A 26,991-nucleotide genomic window follows, 5' to 3' on the forward strand; every position below is an offset into this window, starting at 1 on the left:
TTAAATGATGGCATAGACAGATGAGAAGTGTCGAAGTAAGTTACTGTCCTCCTTTCATCTACACATGTGCATTCCTGGTCAGTTTCAAGACCTACAGTGTTTCAGAACCAGAAATTGTCTTGCATTTAACAAGTGGTAAATTTTACAGTTGTCTTACTGAATTCAATGGTAAATATTTTCCATTGAAAGTACCTGTACCCCCTCACTTCTTTAAGCCTAGAGTGTTTGAGCTTTAAATTTATCATTAAGCAGGCTGAGGTCCTCAGTCACTTAGATGTATATTTCCGTTCAATCATATTTCCGTTCAATCAGTCGTAATTTCCTCATTAGAGTGAATGCAAAACAAGACTTAATTTTCTCAGAGGTACATAACTTGGTCATTTTAATAACAACTTAAGGGTTTAACATCTTCTGATTATTGTATGACTATGACCGTAGTATTAATTTTCAAATTAAAGAATTCTCTTAGTCCACCATCCTCATGACAGCATGGTCCTTTTGAAGATGTTTCTGATGTTTGTGACATTGGGGGGTGACATTCATGTGATATTTCCTTTCTGCGCAATATAAAAAGCCATTAGCAGCAGACCACCTATGCATTGGACTTTAGTCAACCTTGTCTACAAACCATGCTCAGGCAAGGCCTCTACCAGCTGCTTTGCAGTTCTTTTTCAATTCATCCATGGAGAGCTTCTCCCAGTTTTACTTGGTTGGAAAAATTCTCATGTAAAATCATGTGATGAATTGTTTTCTGTCCAGAGAAATAAAAAAAAAGCCTCTACATGATGCACATCCAAAAAATATCAACTGGAATCAGCAGGTCAGGTCATTCATTACAATTTCTGATGATTGCTACTTATCCCATTTGGAAAAACTGTCAATTATAACCAAGACATACTGGTTACTCTTCTGAGTCCTTTGAAACAGATGTGAGAAGTCACACAACACCAGGTTATAGTCCAACAGCTTTATTTGAAATCACAAGCTTTCGGAGCGCTGCTCCTTCGTCAGTTGACTTCACCCGACGAAGGAGCAGCGCTCCGAAAGCTTGTGATTTCAAATAAAGCTGTTGGACTATAACCTGGTGTTGTGTGACTTCTCACATCTGTCCACCCCAGTCCAACACTGGCATCTCCACATCATGGCTCCTTTGAAACAGGCCAATGTAATCAATCTGCAAATTTCTCTACAGCCCATGGATGCTGGGACATGGCTAGAGGGCGTTTTAACTCTGGGCCCGGGATCATACTGGGCATACGTGAGGCATTCACGGTCTGATCCACAGAAGGCCACCACATCTACTGCACTAGCCTTTGGACCAGGCTATCACCCTTCTGGTGCCCACTAGGGGTGTGGGCTCAACGGACTACCTCATTACACAGTGACTGCGGGATTACCCATTTACCCTGATGAAAAAACAAGTTATCCTGTTCTTTTCTGTTAAAGGCATCTTGGGGCCATGAGCCCTCACTTTTAATTGCCCAGGACTGATTTAATCCAAGGGTCCTCACCCTGCAAGATCCAAAGAAGATGTTTCACTTTGAATTTTATTTATCTGGTGGTCCTCTCACTTCCAGGGCAATCTCAAATTCCTTGACTAGTTGATCTGCCTTGCTGTTCTTACTGGCCCAGGGTGATTTAAGAAGCAGGTCTCAGAATTGCAGTAAACAAATTAAGGAAACGGTACTTTGTAAATGTTCAGATTGATTTACAGGAAACTCTCGTTTAAACGGCACCTAAATATCCGGAATTCTCTATTAACCGGCAAAATTCTCACTCCGAAAACAACACCTCAATAACCGGCAATGTTGCCGAGTCCGAGTCTTCCGCGTTGGCCGAGTTAGTCAGTGGGGTCGTTCTCCAAACAGCCACTACTCGGCTTCTTGGCGCTGTCGGGAGTCGGAACACCTCAATAACAGGAGTCTGACTCTCCCGCGCTGCCGGTAGTCTCTTCTGATCCGCCATTTTACAGGGGTACTGTGTGTCTCCCACGCTGCTGGTAGTCATTGCATTGCATTACCCTCAACTGGCAGTACTGTACTTAATCAAGCATCTTCCACCATCCATTTAACACAACATTCTGTAGGTGAGTACCCAATTACTGTATACTGCATGTTTCTTGATTTTTTAAAATTTTTCTTTGTTAAAAATAGCCTCGGTAGATAACCCTCACCATCATCCGGAATTTTTGATCAACCGGCAACGCAGCGGTCCCGTCGGTGCCGGATACCAAAGAGTTTCCTGTAAAACTAGACCACGCATCTTTAATTTAAACTACATAAAGCAAGAACAATTTTTAGCTTAATCCAATTAAAACAAAGTCCTCTGAAAAGTTCAAATTTATCTACTACGGGACACCATAGCAACTGTAACTTGTAATTCTTCAAGTCTGAATCTTATCTTTTTTTATTGGAACAAACTCCCTCTGCTTTTCACAGTTGCACAAGTAAATTTTAGTCAAAATGAAAACGCACCAGCGTCTTTAACTTAAAATGTAAATCACAAAGTTTCCCTCAATTCTGAGTACACAATCTTAAACTGAAATAAACATACTCAGCAACCATATTCACACTTTCATGCATCATAAAAATATTGTTACAGCTAATTGGTTATGAACTCGGGTGCCAAAATTTTATGTGATCTTCCCAGGTCGCGAGCCCAAGGAATATTCAGTTCAAAACCAAAAACATGACAAAGTATCTCAAAAATAATACATGTGTATACATACATACATAGAGAAAACAATTAACTAACTTAAAACAGCATACGCTTGTAGAAAGACATTGATTAAAATGCTTAAAATACTTCCAAAATCAAAGACAAGACTACAGATGTTAAACAGCTTACAGCTCTGTTCAACATGTGCAGGTCAGGAAACGCCCACACATTCTCTCTCACTTTCTCACCGCGGCGCCCAGGGAATGTTCGAGAATCCCACTTCAATGCCTGTTGCAGCCTTTTTTACTACTTGTATGGGTCTCATCACCATCTGGGGAGTTTGGGAAATGTCAGGAGGTCCTGGTTCCGGACCCTGGTCCTCTCGCTCTCTGTATTGGTCGTGCTCATACTAAATGAGGTTGGTGGTTATGGCATGCAACATGCCTTTATTTGGCTTTAGAATTTCCTTTTGACAGTGTGTATGATCTGTTGTGTCTCCAGTTATTGTTTGAGGACCCCACTTAATGCACTAGTTAACTTCTCTGTCTTTCATTCCCACATTGTATTTAAACTCTCCTCTTCTTGCTTGGCTTTACGTTACTAATTTTCTGAATTTCCTTGTACTTTCGGCTTAAAGATAATCTACTGACGTGGCTAAGGTTGTGCTTTCTTTGATTTTTTGATCTAATTACGTTTTCAAACTTTTGATGCAAATGATTTTGGTTTGGGTGTTTTGGTCTAATTGGGTTTTCAAACTTTTGATGCAATTACTATCTGCTTCTAATTGTTTCTTTAGTTTTATAATTTACTGTCCTTGCCAGAGCACAGCCATAACGTTCCAATTTTCCTTTTTTTAAATGCTTCTTTTTGGTTAGTGTTTTAACCAACTCCCCTGGCTGTTCTATGTTTTCTGTTTGCTTAATCAAGGGGATGCATGACCCAGGGACGCCAGATGTTGCCGGATTTCCCATGGTTACGGTTGCAACAAAGGGTTGTTAGCCCTGCAACAATAACCTCCACGTGATTCAGGCCCGAGCTGGTTTTAAACTACAAGCTTTAATATACATTGACTAGTAACAGTATTGTTCTTCTACCTGTTAAATGACCAGCAATTAATACAACCGGTTTCCTCCACGAAGTCCAAGCTGATCAGACTTGTAGACACATTTGTGGATTACCGTTAAGGCAAAAGGACTTCTGACTGTCCATGAGAGCACGCTAACTTTGGGGGGAGGGGGCTGGTCTCACGTCTATACTATTCGGCTACCTTGGGCTGCACATACTTATAACCATATCCCTGCTGACACCATACTTGAGGTGTTTGCACCATGTCCTAATCTTTTCAGCTTCAAACCCTGTCCAGCAAGCTTTGTTTATTGTAATGTAATGCGTAGGCCAATCTTTATCTACTTGTAGCCTTCAAGCCTTCACAGTTCTGACTGCCTTAGCGGTATACCGTGGTATGTGGTGACTTAGCACCTGCACCCCTTATCTCGGTGTCTGATTCTAATGGCTCAGCTCATTTTGTTCACACAGAAACGAAAAGCTTCCCCTTTTCTCCACATTTGACTTGACCATTTAAACCACTTTAAAATATTCTAACATTCATGATAATTGTTTCTGCTGCTTTTCATATTGCTTCAACTGTTGTGATAAGTGACAGAGGTGGGACGATGTAGCACGAACAGTCCACCACAAGTTCAGGCCTAGGTATCAGCTAAGATTGGTTGTTACAATTGAGGAATTGTGCCCTCCAAGATATTGCCACAGTGTATTTTAGACATGCCACTGGCTGGTAGTGCACACTGTTCCGGTTTGGTAGCAGCTGATAAGTAGTTTCACACTGCCACAGTAACTGCCGATTTCTATGGATTGATGCTGCTGCTTTTCTTTCATGTATGTAGTTGCCTTTAGCATTCTTAACTGGTGTCCAGACGAAGATTTCTGAACGTAAAAATAGGGATGTTTCTTAACTCCTTCTAAATGTGCTAGGGCTGATTAACGGAGGAGCCCTCGGCATCCACAGCATTTAGTTGGTGTGAGATTCTTCTTTGCTCCATTGAGCTTGAGCACAACTCTAGCACCGCCTTCCTCAGTCCTGGAGATTGGTCCAGATTCCAAAGATTCTCACTTTGACTCAGTTTATATTGTCCTGCATTTTGACTTTGTTTCTGATGGAACTAACACTTAGTGAGTCCAAGCCCCTCCATATTTCTGAACATTGCAAGTCACCGATGCTATTTGGACACTTGCAAGTATTGCTGAGATGCAACTTAAGACAGCCAAACTGAACCTTTCTGCTAAGACATTTGCTCCTTTGTAAGCATAGCCAATAGCCTGAAGGTCATTTTGACGACTTTAGCTGTCAAAGGAATCCATGTTGATATTTGACCTAGAATTCTTGTATCGAATCACCACAAGAGAAGTGTAGCAGGATGCAGTTGAACGATTTGAAATGATGAACTGCTTGCATCTGGTCCATTGAGCTTTATTGCAAGATACTTATAGCTGAGGAAGACCATTCACCTAATCCTATTTCATCCATTCATTCCTCCCATTGCTGCATCTAATTCTTTCGTACATAATTCCAGGGTTTGGACCTCCACCATTCTACCTTGAAGGAACTTATTGATATCAGAGCCCCTGTACCGGTAACCAATTGAGCATGGTGTACTAAATGCAATGGAAGTACAATTAAGAAATCTGTTGTCTTGACAACTAAAAACAAGGGTTGTAGAGTTATTCTACAGGATGCTGTATAAATGAGGATAGCCTGCCATATAGTTACTGGAAAGGTTTCTCTCACCAAACAAAATCACAGATCTTGTATTATCAGGATTACCCAGCCAAAAGAATCTCCCTGATTTTTGTGCAGGACCTTGCGTTGCAGTGGATGGAGGATCGAATATTGCAGTGGACATCCTGGACCAAGGACTGTGGTCTACTTCTTATAGCATTGTCATTGACCGGCATGATTAGTTATGCATTGCTACTCTTCCAGCGAAACACAGACCAAACTGCTAGAGTTGCTTTTTGGCCAGGTTGAGATACCACTAAAGGGAGTTATAAATGCTGTCAACTAAGCCTCAGTTCTAACCAATGGGCAGTTACTGACTGCACTGAGCTTCTGGAGGCCTAGACAAGGCCTCTACCAGTAGCCCTTCTTCTGGAACAGCAAGCTTCAATACCAAGAATGCAGGTATCCTTGGTGTTGCCCCATCCTCGTGATTGGCTTTCCTGAATTCCATCAAAGAAGTAGGTGGAAGCAATATTTATTTTGCAGCCTGTCACATCCAAGATGGCATCAGCAGAATTCCTGCAGATTTTGTTTTTGCTTAAAACAACTCAATTTGGTAGAATTGTAAAGCAAAAATTAAATTTCCCTTCTACACATCCATCTATGGGTCGAGAAAATCCTGTATATTTCAGGTTGAAATTTAGAGAAGGTATTCGCTCTTCTACTTTTAGCTGATATGTTAACAGTTCTCTCTCCTCGGGTACTGTCCCCATTTCCTTCAAATCTGCCGTCATCACCCCTCTCCTCAATAAACCAACCCTTGACTCCTCCGTCCTTGTAAACTACCGCCTCAACTCCAACCTCACAATCCTCGCCAAGTCCTTGAATGTGTTGTCACCTCCCAAATACATGCCCATTTTTCCCGGAACTCCATGTTTGAATCCCTCCAATCAGATTTCTGCCCCTGCCACAGTACCGAAACGGCTCTTCCCAAGTCACAAATTACATCCTATGTGACTGACAAAGGTAAACTATCCCTCCTCGTCCTTCTCGACCCGTCTGCAGCCTTTGACACGTTTGACCACACCATACTTCTCCATCGTCTCTCCACAGTCGTCCAGCTGAGTGGGACTGCACTCGCCTGGTTCCATTCTTATCTATCTAATCGTAGCAAGAGAATCACTTGCAATGGCTTCACTTCCCACTCCCGCACCGTTGCCTCTTGTGTCCCCTGAAGATCTATGCTTGGCCCCCTCCTATTTCTCATCTACATACTGCCCCTTGGCGACATCATCCGAAACACAGCGTGAGTTTTCACATGTACGCTGACAATACCCAACTCTACCTCACCACCACCTCTCTCAACCCCTCCACTGCCTCTAACTTGTCAGACATAATTTCCTCCGACTAAATATTGGGAAGACTGAAGCCATTATCTTCGGTCCCTGCCACAAATTCCGTTCCCTAGCCACTAACTCCATCCCTCTCCCTGGCAACTGTCTGAGACTGAACCAGACTGTTCATAATCTTGGTGTCATTTTTGACTGCGAAATGAGCTTCTGACCATATATCTGCGCCATCACTAAGACCGCCTATTTCCACGTCTGAAACATCGCCCAACTCCACCCCTGCCTCAACTCATCTGCTGCTGAAACCCTCAACCTTGCCTTTGTTCCCTCTAGACTTGACTATTCCAACGCACTCCTGACCGGCCTCCACACATTCTACCCTCCGTAAACTTGAGGTCATCCAAAACTTTGCTGCCTGTGCCCTAACTCGTACCCAATCCCGTTCACCCATCACCCCTGTGCTCACTGACTGACATTGGCTCCCAGTTAAGCAACACCTCGATTTTAAAATTCTCATCGTTGTTTTCAAATCCCTCTATGGTCTTGCCCCTTCTTATTTCTGTAACCTCCTCTAGCCCCACAACCCTCAGAGATATCTGCGCTCCTCTAATTCTGTCATTTTGAACATCTCCGATTTCAATCGCTCCACCCTTGATGGCCGTGGCTTCAGCTGTCCAGGCCCTAAGCTCTGGAATTCCCTCCCTAATCCTCTCCGCCTCCTACCTCTCTTTCCTCTTTTAAGACACTCCTTAAAACCTACCTATCCTAATAACTCATTGTGTGGCTCAGTGTCAAATTTTGTTTTATAACACTCCCGTGAAGGACCGTGTACTGCGTTAAAGGTGCTATATAAATACTAGATGATGATGTTCCACATTCATTACACTTCCACTAATAGATAAGAAGTAGCTGCCGATTTTAAGGGCTGCGTTTGCTGACCACGATGTTTCACTTAGTAAAACTGTACTGACAACACAGAGAAGTGGGAGCTGTAATTGGACACCACTCCTCCAACACAATGCTTGGAATGTGCAATTTAATCCAGTCAGGCTGTACTGCATTCAAGCGCATTACATTGCTGAGTTCAGACAATTGCACACTGGAGTTGGAGTGTGCTTTGAGCAGTAGACTGTTCACTTTAATCACCATAACTTCTGATGTAAAGACCCGGACTTTCCGTACAAAAACCACCCATTTCTGGGTGGGTTAGAGGTGGACTGTCAAGTGAAATAGGGCCGGGCCCGTCAGCCAAAACTCCGCACCAGAACTGGCCACCTCGATTTCTGCCATGATGACCCCACTGTGGCCCTGATCATTCTGCTGGCAGTGCGCCTACTGGAATCAAATGTAGGAGAGGGAGGCTGGTTAAATGAAAGCTCATAAAAGTACAATTCTGCAACATGGTTTTGACTGGGTGTCACGTCCACTACAGTGAAACTGCAGTTTCTGAGCAGTCAAGGCTATTTTGTGAGATTCACATCTATGGAAGCAGCAACTGTTGCTACTACAGAAGTGGCAATAGCTATTATACCCTCCTCCTGATGACTGGAGGCTGCATTGATCTCCTGAACTGCTACAGTCATCAGGCTCTTCTTCACTTCATGTCCTACCTCCCACATTGCATTGCAGATATGGATTCTGGATTCCTCCAATGGTTCCTTTGTCAGCACCAGATGAGAAGAGACTGCCTCTACTGCCTGCACATGATATCAATGTTCCTGAATTATTGATCTTAACAGCCTGGGCACCTGAGATCTTGGTCTTGAAATCCTCAGCTAAAGCCTGTTATGTCACCTCCGGGGAGAGACGGCCGTCACCTCAGTGTTGCCCACTTCCTGCTCACTGCTGCTCTGTGATCCACCCACTAATATCCACTCTGTCAGTAATACCACCTCCCTGAGTGAGTGTATCAGAGCTGTTGCTTGAGTAAACAAGTTGCCATTACAGAATCAGTGGATCAGATGCAGGAAGATTCCTCTGGAGTCACCAGTCTGGTCCTATGCTTCTTTCGCTATGCATTCAGCATCTTTGCGAGATGCAAACAACAACCAACTGACTTGTGTATTATGAGATGTGACTAAGCAATTGTAGCAGGCCTTTACCGTCATCAAAATATCAGCTGACATCAAAACCTCACAGCTCTGTAAACACACTATCCCATTGACCACTTTTCTCCATCAGCCACAGGTGCCCAGTGTAACTGTCCAAAAGTTGCAGATCTTGCTTCCTCCTTTATGCGCTGAGGTGCCTGATGCCATTCTGCCACCCTTTAAAGTCTTTCCAGCACAAAGTGGCTAATTGTGGGGTGGTGGAGTTACTACTGTCCCACTCCAGGTACCACCTCCATCCAGACTGCCTCCTCGTCCTTTACCTGGGGCATAACTTCCTGGGTACCAAGGAGTCTTTACCTTCTGAGCCCAATCTCTGCCAGGAAATTTCTCTTATCAGTGATCAAGTGCGGCTCCAACTTCCACTCTCAGTTCCCCTTCTCACTGAACCTTGCTCCTGTGGACACTGCAGCCTTTCTCCAGCTGCAGCCGACCCTGATTTCCCTCCTTTCCAGCAGTGGTGACAGTCAGAGATGGATTTCTCGCTGGAATTCTCAGTGAGTCCTTTCAGAAGATGCAACCAGCTGCTGATGCAATTGCGTGGGTAGGCCCAAGTCGCAACCTGCCATTCAGCAATTCCCCCAATTACGACCCAAGTTGACATTTTGCCCTGACTGACAACGCACCCATCAGTGATGCTGCACCGAAAGACCTAACATCCAAATTGACACCCCCAGCAGACAAGACACCCACATTGTCAATTCATCAAAGGTCCGACACGCTCCTAAGATCTAGCCAACTGCCTGTGCTGGCTCTTGACCAGGGAAGTACTGACCCAGCGCCCCAAATGGACATCTGAAGTTCAACCAGCGCTGCAAACTTGCAAATTGAATCAAACTATTCCAAGGCGAAATGCCGACCTAAGTTTGACCTCGCACACCAAGGAGGCAAAGCGCTGCAGGCTGGCAAAACATTAATCGCCATTCCAAGCAATTACAACTTGCTGTTCCAGCACCACTCTAAACTAACTAGTCCCGCAAAACTTAGAAGCTATTCCACAACACCGAAACCTGTAGTGTGGCCCACCAATCAAGTTGACTTGAGTACACCAAACCTCTGGAGTTAGACAAGGCACCCTGCGACAGAACTAAATACGTGACATAAGAGGGCTGATGTTATGGCTTTAACAAAATGGCCTACAATAGCAGCAGTCACAGCAAGATGCTCAAAGTGCGGGAACCAGTTGGAAAATCTCGTGTGGGCCACCCACACCTGGTCACGCCTACATGTGACTCTAGTCTCACTCAATGTGGTTGACTCGTCATGCCTTCTGGACTGGACTAGCAAACCATCAGCGGTAAACCTCTCTCCTCCACCTTTGATGCCCTTGTCCACACTAAAAATTTCCCCTCTACCATTCTGCTCTTTCACGCCGACTTGGCTCTAATCTTCACTCCTTTAAGCCCAAGGGCACAGACCTGGGTGTATCTAGCACACAACAGGCTTAACCATCCATCACTGTATCAGGTTGGACCACATCAAGCGCCATCAGGCCTCGCCCTCCTATGCCAAGACCATTAATTGCTCCAGGGTCATCTTGGAGAGCAAAGATAGCCCCCTGTTTCTTTACTCCACTACTAACTATTTCCTTAAACACCTCCTCCTCACCTCCAACAAGTTGGGATGTACTCACTGTGGGCGTGGTGCACTATCACCCCTCATCCTCTTTGACCTCGTGGCCCACACTCTTGATTCACCATTATGCCAGGGGACTAAGCAATGCGTGGTGTGGAAGGGCAGTTCGTGTGCCTTTCGAGAAAGGTGGCGGACAACGTGGCAGCTGACAAGAGGAAGAGGCTCCATGAGGCTTCAACATCCTGAAACGGGATGGAGCCATGCATTGCATCTTTAGCCAGAGCTGCTTAGTGCATGATCCTGCTCAGCCTCCTCCCAAGGTCCCCACCATCTCGGGTGCTAGGGTCCAGTCTATGTGGTTCAATACATATAACATTGCAAAGTGGCTCAGTGCACTGGGCGGAGCAAAGGCCATGGGCTGTGAGGGCATCTCAGCTGAGGTGCAGCAGACTCGTGCATCAGAGCTTGCCGCTCTCCAAGCCAAGCTACTCGAGTGCAAGTGTGACACTGGCAACTTCCTGTTAATGTGGACGGTCACCCAACAAACCAGGATTGCTCTAAACCTGACCACATATTGCCCTGTCAACCTTCTCCCAATCATCAGTAGAGTGATGGTAGAAATCAGCAATAGTGTCATCAAGCAACATCTGTACACAGCTGCCAGGCCAACTCAGCAATTGACTCATGGGCCCGCCCCTTTGTATGGAAGACCCTGTGCACAGCACTGCAAGTTCACATGGGGTCCTGCGGCTGGTTCTCTTCAAAGTGCTCTTGCCTCCCCTCACCTTTGACTTGGAGCATGTGTTCTCAGCACAGACTGTAAATTCCCCCACAGTGAGCAGGATTACCCCCCCCCCCCCCGCACCCAGCTCAAGCCCTGCTTTTTCTGCTCGTTGATGAGACGACTGCCAGTGACTGTTGTGATCTGACCTGAGCAGGTAGAGGACAAGCGCGTGAGAGTAGCAGTGAGTTAAGTAGTAGAGACGGGTGCCGTTAAAATCATGCGGAGTGATTAGCAACACTATGCAGCCACTTCGAATTTTCGAACCTTTGGTGACGCCACTGACCACGCATATATGAATGGATCAGACCCTCTCATGACATCACTTCCTCACTCCCGATGTTCAACCTCTCGGGAGCTCTGTGCCTTGCTGCCTGAAGGTGGTGCTTGAAATTAATCTGTTGCTCAGTGAAGGAGCTATGGTGTCCGTGCTTTTCTTAGTAACACTCTAGAATAGCTGCTTTTGGTTGGTTGTGTGTTTGCAATTCGTAGTGTTATTGAATGATAAACTACTTTAGTTGCATTATTGTTTTCTAGTAGTTGCACGAGCTGGTGCTGTGCTCCATGTGGTTTCACACTTTTCCTAGCTACACTAGCCAGCACGAATATAGTATAATGCTATATGCCGCGTGCTGCATGTTGAGTTCAGTACTGTACATTTGATGTGCTTCATGTGAAGCCCTTATTTGGTGCCCTTTGTCTAGCGAGTGCCTAGAGCTTTGCTCCATGTGCTCCCCCATACCTATGCCCTTTGTCCATGCTCACCAGACAAAGGAGGGAAACTTTAGACACTCACTAGACAAGGGGCACCAAACAAATGGCACAGAGGGCTTCACATGGAGCACATCAAGTGCGCTGGACTCAACATGTGGCAAACTAAACTCTGACTTTCACACAGTGATTCGCGAACTTTCATAGAGTAAAAACCTGAAGGATTCCCCAAGATTAATTTGGCATCACACACTATACTCTCATAGGCTAGTGCAGCCAGGAAAAGTGTGCAGCCACATGGAGCATAGCACCAGTCTCATGTAGCTACTAGGAACCAATGGGTCACCACTGTGATTAAAGCAGTCATGCCTGCCACTACTACAATTCACTACTAGAATCATAGAATGGTTACAGCACAGAAGGAGGCCTTTGGCCCATCAAGCCTGTGCCAGCTTTCTGCAAGAGCACTTCAGCTAGTCCCACTCCCCCGTCCTTTCCCCATAGCCCTGCAAATTTGTTTCCTTCAGGTACTTATCCAATTCCCTTTTGAAAACCATGATTGAATCTGCCTCCAGCACCCTCTCAGGCAGTGCATTCCAAATCCTAACCACTCACTGTGTTAAAAAAAAGTTTTTCCTCATGTTTCCTTTGGTTCTTCTGCCAATCACCTTAAATCGGTGTCCTCTGGCTCTCGACCCTTCCGCCAATGGGAACAGTTTCTCTCTACCTACTCTGTCCAGACCCCTCATGATTTTGAACACCTCTATCAAATCTCTCAATCTTCTCTGCTCTAAGGAGAACGACCCCAGCTTCTCCAGTCTATCCACGTAACTGAAGTCCCTCATCCCTGGAACTAAGAGATACAACGAATGTACAAAAATTTTACAACTGAAGTAGTTAATCAGACACTCAGTTGTACCACTGTGAATTGCAAGCAAACTCACCAAAAGCAGCTATTTTTGGTGCTTGTGATTTTCTTTGCAAGGATCTATCACAAAGACCCCAGAGTTACTGAGCTCCTGCAAGTTAGAACTTTGTGGGAGGAAGTGACATCATCTGAGGCCCCATTAAACTAAGTAGCTGCACGGTGTCACTATACATTCTTTATTTTCAGAGTGAGGGGAAATTACCTGGAACACTTCCCTGCTCTCTAACAGTATTTCTGGAGCAGGTTTTCATTTTTTAGTCGGTAGTAGAGCTTGATTTGTTTTCCACACCAGTGAGTAGATTAATTGCTATTAACAACTATATATCCATTCCTTCAGTCCCTGGATGTGTAAAAGGTAAATGTCATTCATGATTTTTACTTTACCAAATTTAAGTTGTTTAAAGTTAGAATAAAATTCTGTGGCTTTTCTGCTAATGCCATCTTGGATTGCAGGTTACTCAGTTCTACTTCAGTCAAACTTAAACATGCATCCATTGGTCAAAGTTGTTTTGAATAAATCCCTTTGAACCGAAGACCCGCTTTGTTGCCTTTCGTTAAGTAGCTTTTTTCATTTGTGAAGCCTTTTTAATGATGCTGCATAAAGATTCAGTGTGATTGACTCAATTGTTGAAATAGGATACAGGACACCAAAGAAAGAAAGCTTGCATTTATTTAGTGCCCTTCAGGATCTCCCAATGTTCGAGAAACCAACTAGAGATCCGGCCATCTTAGACTGGGTATTACGTAATGAGAATGGATTAATTAGCAATGTTGTTGTGTGAGGCCCCTTGGGGAGGAGCGATCATAATATGATAGAATTCTTCATTAAGATGGAGAGTGAAGTAGTTGACTCAGAGACTAGGGTCCTGAATTTAAATAAAGGAAACTACGATGGTATGAGGCGCGAGTTGGCTAGGATGGATTGGGGAACGTTACTTAAAGGGTTGACGGTGGATAGGCAATGGCAAACATTTAAAGATCATTGGATGAACTACAGAATTTGTTCATCCCTGTTTGGCATAAAAATAAAACAAAAAAGGTGACTCAACCATGGCTAACCAGGGAAATTAGGGATAGCATAAGATCCAAGGAGAGGACATATAAATTGGGCAGAAAAAGCAGCAAACCTGAGGATTGGGAGCAGTTTAGGATTCAGCAAAGGAGGACAAAGGGATTAATTAAGAGGCGGAAAATAGAGTATGAGAGTAAGCTGTCAGGGAACATAAAAACTGACTAAAAGCTTCTATAGATATGTGAAGAGAAAAAGATTGGTGAAGTCAAGCGTAGGTCCCTTGCAGTCAGAATCAGGGGAATTTATAATGGGGAACAAAGAAATGGCAGACCAATTAAATACATACTTTGGTTCTGTCTTCACAAAGGAAGACACAAATAACCTTCCAGAGATGTCGGGGAACATAGGGTCTAATGAGAGTGAGGAATTGAATTAAATCAGTATTTGTAGGGAAATGGTGTTAGGGAAATTGACGGGATTGAAGGCCGATAAATCCCCAGGGTCTGATAATCTACATCCTAGGGTACTTAAGGAAGTGGCCCTAGAAATAGTAGATGCATTGCTGGTCATCTTCCAAAATTCTATAGACTCTGGAACAGTTCCCATGGGTTGGAGGATAGCTAATGTAACCCCACTATTCAAAAAAGGTGGTAGAGAGAAAACGGGGAATTATAGACTGGTAAGCCTGACATCGGTAGTGGGGAAAATGCTAGAGTCCATTATAAAAGATGTAATAGCAGAGCACTTGGAAAACAATGACAGGATCGGCCAAAGTTAACATGGATTTACAAAACTTAAATCGTGCTTGACTAATCTACTGGAATTTTTTGAGGATGTAACTGGTAGAATAAATAAGGGAGAACCAGTGGATGTGGTGTATTTGGACTTTCAGAAGGCTTTCGACAAGGTCCCGCATAAGAGACGAGCATGCACATGGGATTGGGGGTAAGGTACTGACTTGGATAGAGAACTGGTTGGCAGACAGGAAGCGAAGAGTTGGAATAAACGGGTCTTTTTCCGAGTGGCAGGCAGTGACTAGTGGGGTACCGCAGGGATCGGTGCTAGGACCCCAGCTATTCACAATATATATTACTAGACGAGGGAACTAGATGTAATATCTCCAAGTTTGCAGAAGACACAAAGCTGGGTGGGCGTGTGTGCTGTGAGGAGGATGCCAAGAAACTCCAGTATGATTTGGACAGGTTGGGTGATTGGGCAGATGCATGGCAAATGCAGTATAATGTGGATAAATGCGAGGTTATCCACTTTGGTGGCAAAAACAGGAAGACAGATTATTATCTGAACGGCAATAGATTGGGAAAAGGGGAAGTGCAACGAGACCTGGGTGTCTTTGTGCACCAGTCGCTGAAGGTAAGCATGCAGGTGCAGCAGGCGGTTAAGAAGGCAAATGGTATGTTGGCCTTCATAGCGAGAGGATTCGAGTACAGGAGCAAGGATGTCTTGCTGCAGTTGTACAGGGCCTTGGTGAGACCACACCTTGAGTATTGTGTGCAGTTTTGGTCGCCTTACCTGAGGAAGGATGTTCTTGCCATGGAGGGAGTGCAGCGAAGATTCACCAGACTGATACCTGGGTTGGCAGGAATGACCTATGAAGAGAGATTGGGTCGATTAGGCTTATATTCGCTAGAGTTTAGAAGAATGACAGGGGATCGCATTGAAACTTATAAAATTCTAACTGGACCAGACAGACTAGATGCAGGAAGGATGTTCCCGATGGCGGAGGAGTCCAGAACCAGGGGTCACAGTCTAAATATAAGGGGTAAGCCGTTTGGGACAGAGATGAGAAGGAATTTCTTCACCCAGAGAGTGGTGAACCTGTGGAATTCTCTACCACAGAAGGCAGTTGAGGCCAATTCATTAAATATATTCAAGAAGGAGTTGGATATATTTCTTAAGGCTAAAGGGATTAAGGGATATGGGGAGAAATCAGGGACAGGGTACTGAATTTGGATGATCAGCCATGATCTCATTAAATGGCGGAACAGGCTCGAGGGGCCGAATGGCCTACTCCTGCGCCTATCTTCTATGTTCTTAACAGATAATGAATTACTTTTGAAATGTAATAATCTTCAAGCTTGGTGTACAGACACCTCAAAATCCAGCTCAGTCATTCTGATTAAAGATATCACTTTCACTTGCAGATGCCAACTTACCTGTAATTTATTTCTAACAGTTTTATTTTTATGTCCAATTTCCAATATTCAGTTATTTTTATCTCCTTGTCAGGGTGTACTCAGCTGCTTGTTGCTTGATTTGTTTTTTTTTCAGGACTTTCTTCTCCTTTGCTTTGTGAAAGATTATACTTGTGCAAAATTTATCACCCTTCATTTTACTGTAATTTAAAGATTCTTATGTGCAGAAACTGCACTCTTGGCACTGCTGGTTGAGCAGATTTACTTGATATGGCATGATAAGTGTGTGGTCTTGAAAGATTTGTTTTCTCCCTAAGGTGATATCAAAATTTAATTTGCAACAGGAAATTACTGCCCCATTCTGTGTGCCTTTGTATTAGCCTTAGTTGGAACTCATTAGATGAACATTAAACATTCCTGGTCTTCATTTGTGGAACTAAGTCTCTCAGACCTGACAATTTGTGTCTTTTGGAACATCTGCTATTTCCAAATAAAAATGAAAGAAATGGATGTTGAAAGCATTTTGAACTGTTGCGTCATTGAAGCAGGAATCATTCCACCAGATCCACTGCTACATCTTGTGCCAATCTAAAGAAGGTCCTTTTTTGATGTCTGGAAGTTTGCTACTTGACTCACTTCTATCAATCATTATTGTCTAAACCTTGCAGCAAGAATTTATTCCAAGTTAGGAACATTTCCTTGATGTATTTCCTTGTGGTATGTTGAGCCATTGGAAATAAAGAAGGACGATAAATTGGCTGCTTGGTTGGATGTCTTAATTGTTCTAATAGAAGCATCTTCTGTAACTTGTATCTCTCCCAGTAAGCCTTTGTGTACAGTTGTAGATCATCATCATGAATATATAGTTTGGTGGCTGTATTCATGTTTATGGTTCAAAAGTTTTGTACACGGCCTCCTGTGATCAAAATTATCGTGGTGTATTGGAAGAGATCACATGGCATGTTATCATGTCGGGTGTCAAAAAAAACCTTTGTGCTGAGGATATCATTCCCTTTCCTATCCTTCTCCAATTCACTGAGTACAGGTCTGCGGAAAATGCTTATATTTTAAGGATGAATTCACCTTGTCAGTTAAACAGTCTTGCTGTTTTCCCTCTCTTTCCTCTTCCCCCGCCCCACCCCCCCAAAAAAGCTCAGTACAGGAAACTCTCTTTTAACCGGCACCTAAATATCCAGAAATCTCTCTTAACCGGCAAAATTCAGGAGTAGGTTCAGGTAAGTTTTACTATATATTAGTGGCCGCGTAACCGGCGTTCCTGGATCTGTGGCTGTGCAACAGGAACTCCTGGATCTTTGGCCGTGTAACCGGGGCTCCTGCACCTGTGGCCGTGCAACAGGGACTCCTGAATCTTTGGCCGTGTAACCGGGGTTCCTGCACCTGTGGCCGTGCAACAGGGACTCCTGGATCTGTGGCCGTGTAACCGGGACTCCTGCACAAGTGTCGTGTAACTGGGGCTCCTGCACCTGTGGCCGTGTACAGGGCTCTCGTACCTTGCTAAGTATACTTCTGTAATCCGGACTTTTTGATCAACCGGCACCCCGTCGGTGCCAGATAAAAAAGAGTTTCCTGTACATGAATTTTAACCACAGTCTGTTGAAGGTTTTCTAACAGATTTGGAATTCATTATCACATTGGAAATACCTGACTTAGCTTGGTAGAGAATGGGTGAATAAAGAGCTCACCTTTTTAAAAGGTAAAGTGGGTAATCGTTGGGCATGCACTGTGATTTCACTCACAGTCTGCCAGATATGTTTGACAGAGCTGGGGTTCAAGTTTCTTCAAACTTTATTTGGACCTTATTCTTTTGGTCGACTGAGTTTATGTAAGTAGATAAAATATAGGTACTGAATTCCACGGCAGTAACATACATTGGCTTTGCAGTGTTCTGTGCTATTGAGTATTGAGTCATGGGCAAACACTTACAGTCTCAGTAAATATTCAGTATCAGCAATGCCTTCAGGGGCATGTATTGGTGGTTCGCTAAGAAAGGATGGTGAAAAATTGAGGACCATTAAATTGAAGGATTTGGAATTCTTTTAAGATTCAGGAAATCATGAAAATGCTGAAAGTTTTATGCTATGAACTTAATGCAGTGACTTATGCATTCTAAAACAAACCATGCAATGCTGTTACTGCTGTAATTTCTTAACAGTCTGTTTTCATGGTTTATGGTGTGTACTTTCTATTTAATATAGTCCTTCCTTTTTCTGTTCGATTTACTTTTCTTTCTGCAGTGTCCAAGATTTGTGTGTCTTTTAAGCTATACAGTATCTCATGCTCTCCCTGTTGATCAATAACTAAAATTGCTTTAAGCGCAACCCAAGTATTTGGATCACCAGTGACAGAATATTGGATTGGTTCTGTGTTACTGCTGTTATTCTGCTAGCGACGATACCTTAAGACATTTGTGCAGTTGTTCCATCAGCTGTCGGCCTTTCCCATTTCACGAAATAAACCCACACAGTCAGCGGTGTGATTTCATTTTCACCTTGCTGTTAAGATATGCTAACTTAGTGTGTTACTTATAAACAGAAGGTTCAGTTTTATTTCTGTACAATAAAATTAATGAATAATTGCAAAACTCTACCATGATGGAGCAGAAGTGGGGAGAAACTGTTTGTATTTAGCTGCAAACATCACAACTAATCACCTGGTGTAATAGAATTATTGTAAATGTTTTTGTGTAATGTAAATAATGCACTGAATGTAGTGAAGTATTACACAACCACATATAAGGTAGTATTTGTCAGATTTTTCGATGCAAGAAGCTATAGTCAGACCTTCCATTGGGGTGTTGTTAAAATCCAGTATATGCATAGTGTGATGTGCACTGAACAGACAGACCCAAGCTCAGCAACAGAGGAAACACGCAATGCTTCCCAGGTGACTAACTATTAATGTTACTAGGCAGCAAGTGTGAGCTTTGCTTCTCATAACCTTAACAAGATACCGTACTAAGTTTAAAAAGTTCCCAGATGCTCTGGCTCAGTCAGTGAGTCACTGATATATACAGACAATTAAACTCCCAAGTTCACTCCTGGTCTGTGCTGAGTTAGTTGATTCGGGCCAGACTGGTGGTGGAATGTAATTAGCTTCAGCACCACCAGAATAAAGAGTGGGAAGACCTCTGAAGTATCACACTTCCTGCTCCTGGTCACCACTTGATGACCTCTGCTGGAAATGCATGTGTGTGGGCACTGGGCTATGAAAAACATGATATCTCATGCTGTCAAATAGCCCACTGTCAAGGCACACACATGAATTGTGGCTACTTGGGAGAGGCTTTGGCCAGAAACCTGTGCCTGTGGGACCATGCCCCACCATGGAGTCAATGTCTTCAGAGGAGTGGGAAGAAAATTGATCAAATTTTTTTTGGGAGAAAACAAGTTCCCTGCAAGTGCAATAAGCTGACTGGGTACATTTTAAACTTGGTTTTGCGCCATGCTGCTGTTATAGAGCACAAACACAAAGCCATGCATGTGAAACTACCTACCAGAAGTGGTCTCACACCTGCATGGCTTCAGTGTGAGAGGCTACCAACCTGACTCCCGACTTACGCTGCCACTCTCATGGCGATGCTCACCCAAATCCACTTTGCATAGTGGTTAAACAACAACGCAAATAAGAGACACCATTTCAGATTTACCCTGATTTTTTAAATTGGAAAACCATTTTCTTAGCATCAAGTAAAATGGTAAAGCTTTCTAGATATTGCAGTTGCATGCACATTTGAGGGTAATAAAATTCAAGAATCCAAAATATAATTTTATACACTACATAATACACATGCAGATTTGCCTAGAGTTTTCTGCTTGGCTGCAAAAATTGGCATCTAGTGAATTCATTGAAATTATTATTGAAGTATGAGGCTTGCTGCAAGAGCATGATTCTTTATATGTCCATATTTTCAGGTTTTCAGTATGTTTTTGGAAACACTGGTTGACTTCATTCATGTCCATAAGGAAGACCTTCAAGACTGGTTGTTTGTCTTACTGACTCAACTACTGAAGAAAATGGGTGCTGATTTGCTTGGTTCTGTACAGGCAAAGGTGCAGAAAGCACTTGATATTGCAAGGTCAGCATTATGTGACAAATGTCACAGTTTCATTCTATACATATGTTTCTAAATAAAATTGGACTTGTTGAAAGTAAATATATGTGGTTTAGAAGTTTGTCCTGATTTTCTGTTAAACTCTGTAAAGTAGGAAATCCTTTTATACACTTTGCTCCCTACTTTGTGCATTCATGTTGCAAATTTAGCTGGCAGTTTTTGGGTTCCTCTTAACAGCCAGTCAGAGGCATGGTTCAATTCTATTGATGTAAGAAATCACACAACACCAGGTTATAGTCCAACAGCTTTATTTGAAATCACAAGCTTTCGGAGCGCTGCTCCTTCGTCAGGTGAAGTGACGAAGGAGCAGCGCTCCGAAAGCTTGTGATTTCAAATAAAGCTGTTGGACTATAACCTGGTGTTGTGTGATTTCTTACATTTGTCCACCCTAGTCCAACACCGGCATCTCCACACCAATCCTATTGACACAGGGATGTGAAGAAATTCGGGGTCTTAACCTGAAGAAACGCAAGGAATTATGTTTATCAGGCACTTGGACCAAATGGTATGCACCCTGGAGTCATTGGAAGTTAAAGAGAATATAGTTGTGGCTTTGGTTATTAATTTATTTTAGTGTTCCATAAATACAGGAGGTTAGTGAGGACTGGAGGACAACAAATGTTATTCAAAAAGCAGTGAGCCATAAACCTAGAAATTATAGACCATTTAACCTATTGGTGGTAGTGGGGAAAATGTCTGATAGCATTTTATGGCAATCTAAGAATGTTCAGGGAGGCCATAAGCAACATTTTTCATGGACTTGGAGCAGGTCATGCCTCGCACATCCATTAGAATTCTTTGAGTATGTAACTAACTTGGTTGTTGGAGGCAATCCACGGGATATAATCTACCTGGATTTTCAGGGGCTATATGTTGATGAGCCGAGCTGCTTAAAAGCTTTTCAAGAAGTTTGTGGAATTGATGGAAAATCAGCCAGCTGTCAACTCGTGGCTCAATGAGCGAAGTTTTGTTTGAGGAGTGGAGGACCAGCAGTGGAGTTCCACAGGGAATGGTTTTTGGTGTGTAGGTATATTCAGAAACGGTATAGGAAGGATTCCAGTAGTGAGGCACATCCAACCATTCCATAGTGACAGCAAATGAGGAAAGTGATATCTACTGTTGGCCTGGACTTGCTTAATTCTGAACTGTTTAAATTCAACTACTTTGAGATTCTTCCCAGCATATTCTTTGATTCTTTTTCTGACCTTGTGCTGCTTGTGATTAATATTATTAGTGTGTATGTTTGCATTCACTTGTCATTTCTGCTGTGGTGTCTGCTAACACATCCCAACGATATCTACTCTGGTCTGTCTTCTGACTAGTCCATAATGGGGCTTTATATATAACAGTGGAAAACACGACCTGATCACTCCCATCTGATGGCCATCATAAAATGCTTAAAAGGGACAGTGTCGTTAGGAGTTTGCCACCATTAAATGAAAGTATTTATACAGGATGACAATTTGTTTGTTGTGGTTGAACTACATTTAAAGTACACCACCTAGAATAAGATATCTAACAATGGCCTCGAAAGTCAGCTGCATGGCACCTGTTTTGGGGGCGTTAATGGCCTCCTAAGCCTCCAATGTGGCGGATAAAGGCCAAATAAATGGACATGCCATGACCATGCCTGAAACAGGCTTTTGGCCTTTGCCTAGAGTACTTTGTACAGTTCTGGTCACCACATACAGGAAAGATGTGATTGCACTAGAGAGGGTACAGAGGAGATTTGCAAGGGTACAATAACAAAATACTGCTGATGCTGGAAATCTGAAATAACGACAGAAAATGCTGGAAATACTCAGCAGGCCAGGCAGCATCCGTGGAGAGAGAAACAGAGTTAATGTTTCACGTCTGGGACCCTTCAAGATGTTGCCAGATTTACAAGGGTGTTGCCAGGACTGGAGCATTTTAGCTATGAGGGAAGATTGGGGTTGTTTTCTTTGGAACAGAGGAGGCTGAGGGGAGACTTAATTGAGGTGTATAAAATTATGAGGGGCCTAGATAGAGTGGATAGGAAGGAATTATTTCCCATAGCCGAGAGGTCAATAACCAGGGGCGATAAATTTAAAGTAATTAGTAGAAGGATTAGAGGGGAGTTGAGAACTTTTTTCACCCAGAGGGCGGTGGGGGTCTGAAAGGGTGGTAGAGGCGGAAACCCTCATCGCATTTAAAAAGTACTTGGATATGCACTTGAAGTGCAGTAACCTACAGGTCTACGGAGCAAGACCTGGAAAGTGGGATTGGGCTGGAGAGCTCTTTTTCGGCCGGCACAGACACAATAGGCCAAACGGCCCCCGTCTGTGCCGTACATTTCTATGATGATATGCAAATAAAGGTCCCCATGGCTGTCTGAGGCTCCCACTGCAAGATTGGTTTGCCCTGAGGCAGCCAGCGCTGTCTGCATTGAAGAAAACCAGGCCCTAACCAACAAGGTAAGTTTTAAAATTATAATTACGTGAATGTGGAGCCGCTACCTCCCGACCCAATTGCTCAACCTTCCTGACCCAGTTGTCCCCCTTCTGACCTGGTCCCCTCACTTTCTAACTTACTTGAGGGCTGCTGGAAATGAGGCCCAATATTGTGTGCAAATCGGTCTCACCATTCAGGCACCGGTACCCTGTGCACCCAAAATTGGACGTGTCCATATTTCTAGGCCAATGTTTCTTGCCCAGGGACTGTGTGGCACAGTGGCATATAGCACACTGTCTTCATTTCTAGGACCTGTGTTTGGACCCAGCCCAGACTGGGGTTTTCCACTTCTGCATTCGCCAGTCTGCAATTTTCCTGTCCATTAAAATGAATAATGGGAACATTGCAAATTGGCGAACGCACAACCAGGAAACTACGGCCTTTGTCTCTGACAGCTGTAGCAATGCTGAGTGAAATGGGTTTGAGCAGTCTCAACAAACAGTGTTAGTTTATACCTAACACAGGCCTCAAGTTCAAAACGGGCCTGAAATTATCAAAAATTGGTAGTCTCACTTGGAGAATATGAGGATGCCTGGTTTGACAATTCCAAAATGTCACTTTGGTGTTGGGGTTAAATCACAATAGAGAGGAAACATCTCAACTGTGCTTGTTGCCACAATTTCAACTTTCCCCAGCCGTGATATATCTGAGCTTGTCTAGAAATTGCATCGTGAGCAATTAGGTTCCCTGCATCTTGGAAGGGGAAGAGTTAGCTGTTTCCTTTTGCATTGATTTCAAATGGCAACTCAGTGCCAGCACTATGCCACTATGGAACGATTATCAGCATAAGGTTGCTCGACTGGCAGCACAATGGTACATTTCCACGTTGAAAAGGTTAGGGAATTCCACAGAAGTGCCAAAATCCTGCCTTTTGATGGAGAAATATAATGCAGTTGAGTTTTTGTTGCCAAATGCTTACACTGCAGCAGCAGCAACAAACTGTGCCACTTAATATATCTTCAACAACCTCCCCAGAAAACACCAGATCACTTCAGAAAAAGTTATGTTGAAGTTTGGATAAGCACTGAGAAAGTATAAGGAAGTTGGATAAATGTCAATGAGCTAACAACACTTTTAAAAATTATTTTGCAGAGAGTCTTTCCCAAATGACCTTCAGTTCAGTATTTTGATGAGATTCACGGTTGATCAGACACAGACTCCAAATTTGAAGGTTAGTTGTGAATGCATAGAAAACCATTGGATTTAGAGACCGCAATCTTCGGATATGTTTTGATTGCTTTGTGGATTATGGTCTTTCAGTTTTCCTAGTTCTTTCTGCCTTTCCTTCAATGAGCATTTCTCACGCCACCCTCCAATAGAGGAAATCTCACTCTTGGTTTTCAGTTTGTTTTCTTTTAGTGTCAATTTCGGATCTCTTGCAGATCTTGACAAAGTCAAATCGAAAAACAGAAGACTCTCTCTTTACCTCCTTTTCACTTCCCCAAAAATATGAACCTATCTCGAAATCCACTTGTCCATTGTGCCACTATGAAATATCTTGTGTTAGTTCTGACACAAAATAATAAATGGTGTATCTGGAATCTGTGATTTTTGATAATCTACTCTTAATTAAAAGTTGCTTCATCCAAATTATCTGAATAATTCATTATTTCCTTACTGACTTTGCACTTTGTGCTATTTACATCGCTTCATTCGATTATTGGATAATGAATTTTCTTAGCACAAACATTCCTCATTAAAAGCACGAGTTTGCCTTCACCGATTAGTGACTAATCCCAGCTCTGTCACGTGGGAATCAATTGTTTTTAAGTGATGTAATTTAAAGTGCAGAAACTAATCTCAGTTTGGTAACTGTTAAAATATACAGCCAATTCAAAATCAGATGATCACAGCATCCTCTTTATCACTGCACTGTAATTGAAGATAAAAGTTGTATGTTGCAGTGCCTCAGTGATGAAGCAGGGTTACAGTAATGGGAGGGCACAGATTTAAGATTTGTCAGAAAAGGATACTAATGGGGAGGTTAGAAAAAATTCTTTACACAGAAGATGTGCATTTCTATACCACAAGCCTTTATTGAAACAAGGTCTGTAAATTCTTGTAAAAGGGAATTAGATAGTTGTTTGAAAAAGAGGAATATCAGAGGGTAGGGACATAGAGCAGGAGAGTGGGATTAGACTAGGTGGTTTGTGAAGAACAACAGCGGCAGAAATTTGATGGACCAAGTAGCCTGCTTCTGTGGTAAAATACTTGGATGACTGTGGCTACAATGTCACAATTCAATAAATAACCCTAGGCAACGTTTGCACATATTTGGCTTAAGGAACAGCAATGACAGAGACCTGAAAGCATTATATCTGCCTGGCCACTTAATCTTCTAATAGTATATGGAGCCAAAAATATGCCAGGGAAATCTTAACAAATTTGGGTGTGTCTATTTGCAACACCAAATTTCTGATTGGTCCCCTTGGAGGACAAGACCAGATTTCTTATTGGTCCCCTTGGAGGAAAAGATACACCCAACAATTTGACAGTAATGTGTAATTTGATCCTGCCTGCTGGGACAGTAATCAAGATCTTTGCAATGTGTAATTTGATCCATTCATTGTGACAGCCAGGTTCCAGAGCTCACAGTGCTAACACTACTGCTTTCAGAGAACAGACGGGGCTCACCCTCCCAGGTTAGGAGCACTTGCATTGCCAAGTTAGGATGGGAAGGGGTGAGCTATGGAGGGATTTTAAGATCAAGGTGTTGGTGGACAATGTCTTCCCCCCCAACCCCCCAAATTTTTTTTTTGGGTGCGCAGTCCCTTTAGCGGGCTGCGTGGCCCATTCAACATTTTGTGCATGCGCAAAATCTCCCATTGATAAGTCGGTAAGCGGCCTGCACAGGACCTCTAGACAGCCGCGTAGTTTAGCGGGAACTTTGTTGGTTGCCAATGTAAGTCAACGAGCATGGCCCCTAAGCGTAATCTCAGTGGCAAAGGTGAATCAATAGCCAAAAGGGCAAGGAATGTACTAACCTTACATAGGAAATTAGGTGTTGTTAATAGACTTGCCCATGGTGAAAGTACAGCGTCGGTTGGACGACTAATGGGGGTTAACGAGTCCACCATTAGAACCATAAAAAAAGTGAGTTGTCAATAAGGGCTAGTATTGCGGGTGGCTCTTCAGAAAGTGCTAAAGTGTTGTTTATGCCACGAGACCATAAGCTTGAAAAAATGGAGAAGGCGCTTCATATCAGGTTGGAAGACCTGAACCGGAAAAAAGCAACTGTTAATTCCGTATGGGTACGTAAGAAGGCCCATAGTATCTACAAGCATCTTACTGTAGCTGCCGGGGAAAGTGTAGATGACATAAAGTTTCAAGCAAGTAAGGGCTGGTTGGAAAATTTTAAGAGGAGGTTCGCCTTGACTAACCTCAAGTTTGTGGGGGAATCAGCCTCAGCCGATCACGAGTCCTCTGCCAAGTTCCCAGAGGAGCTGAAGAAGTTGATCGCCGAGAAGGGTTACCTGCCGGAGCAGGTATTTAATGCGGATGAGTCTGGTCTCTTCTGGAAGCGGATGCCTTCCCGAACTTTGATCGTGAAGGCTGAGAAGCATGCTTCGGGATTCAAGCTGGCTAAGGATAGAGTGACCCTTCTCCTTTGTGCTAATGCCGAGGGAGACTGTTTAGTGAAGCCAATGCTGCTCTACCGCTCTCTGAATCCTCGCGCTCTGAAGGGCAAAAACAAAAACTATCTACCTGTCTTTTGGCGTTCTAACCACAAGGCGTGGGTTACTGCTGCAGTCTTCATGGACTGGTTTCATAACTGTTTTGTGCATGACGTGGAGCGGTACCTTGCGAGAGAAAATCTGGCCTTCAACGTCCTACTCATCCTCGACAATGCCCCCGGTCACCCGCCGGCACGCCAATTCGCCCACCCTGACATTGAAGTCGGCTTCCTGCCTCCCAACACAACATGACTCCTTCAACCCATGGACCAAGGTGTGATAGCCACCTTCAAGGCATACTACATACGATGCAGCTTTGACCGCATGATGGAGGCTATGGAGGATGACGCAACACTGACGGTGAAAACTTGTTGGAAGGATTACACCATCGGTGACTACATCACCAACATAAAAGAATCGATGGATGAACTGAAGAGGACGACAATCAACGCCTGCTGGGGTAAACTTTGGAATGAGGCAGTGAATGACCTTCGAGGCTTCCCTACAGTTGACGATGAAGTTGATCGCATTGTGAAGGTTGCGCGACGTTTGGGAGGTGAGGGGCTGGCCGACATAGAGCCTGATGACATCGAGGAGCCCCTTGAGTTGCACGGCGAGGAGTTGACAGAGGAGGATCTTGATGAGCTGATACAGCATTCTAGTGAGGCAGAGGACGAGGATGAAGACGAGAATATGGTGGA

General features: G+C 43.6%; 1 protein-coding gene across 35 annotated transcripts in view; it reads left to right on the top strand.

The window, feature by feature from the left end:
- Window positions 1–26,991, top strand: part of clasp2 (cytoplasmic linker associated protein 2) — a 453,349-nt gene that overhangs the window by 344,190 nt on the left and 82,168 nt on the right. For all 35 annotated transcript variants that reach the window (XM_085993872.1, XM_085993847.1, XM_085993851.1 and 32 more), the window contains 2 exons: window positions 19,945–20,108; window positions 23,709–23,787. In XM_085993872.1, coding sequence (XP_085849998.1) covers window positions 19,945–20,108; window positions 23,709–23,787 — 243 coding nt within the window. The remainder of the gene's footprint in view (window positions 1–19,944; window positions 20,109–23,708; window positions 23,788–26,991) is intronic.

This window comes from Somniosus microcephalus, chromosome 7 (genome assembly GCF_052327205.1).
Source record: "Somniosus microcephalus isolate GS21.2 chromosome 7, FLI_Smic_1.0, whole genome shotgun sequence".
In the NCBI taxonomy this organism is placed as follows: Eukaryota; Metazoa; Chordata; class Chondrichthyes; order Squaliformes; family Somniosidae; genus Somniosus; species Somniosus microcephalus.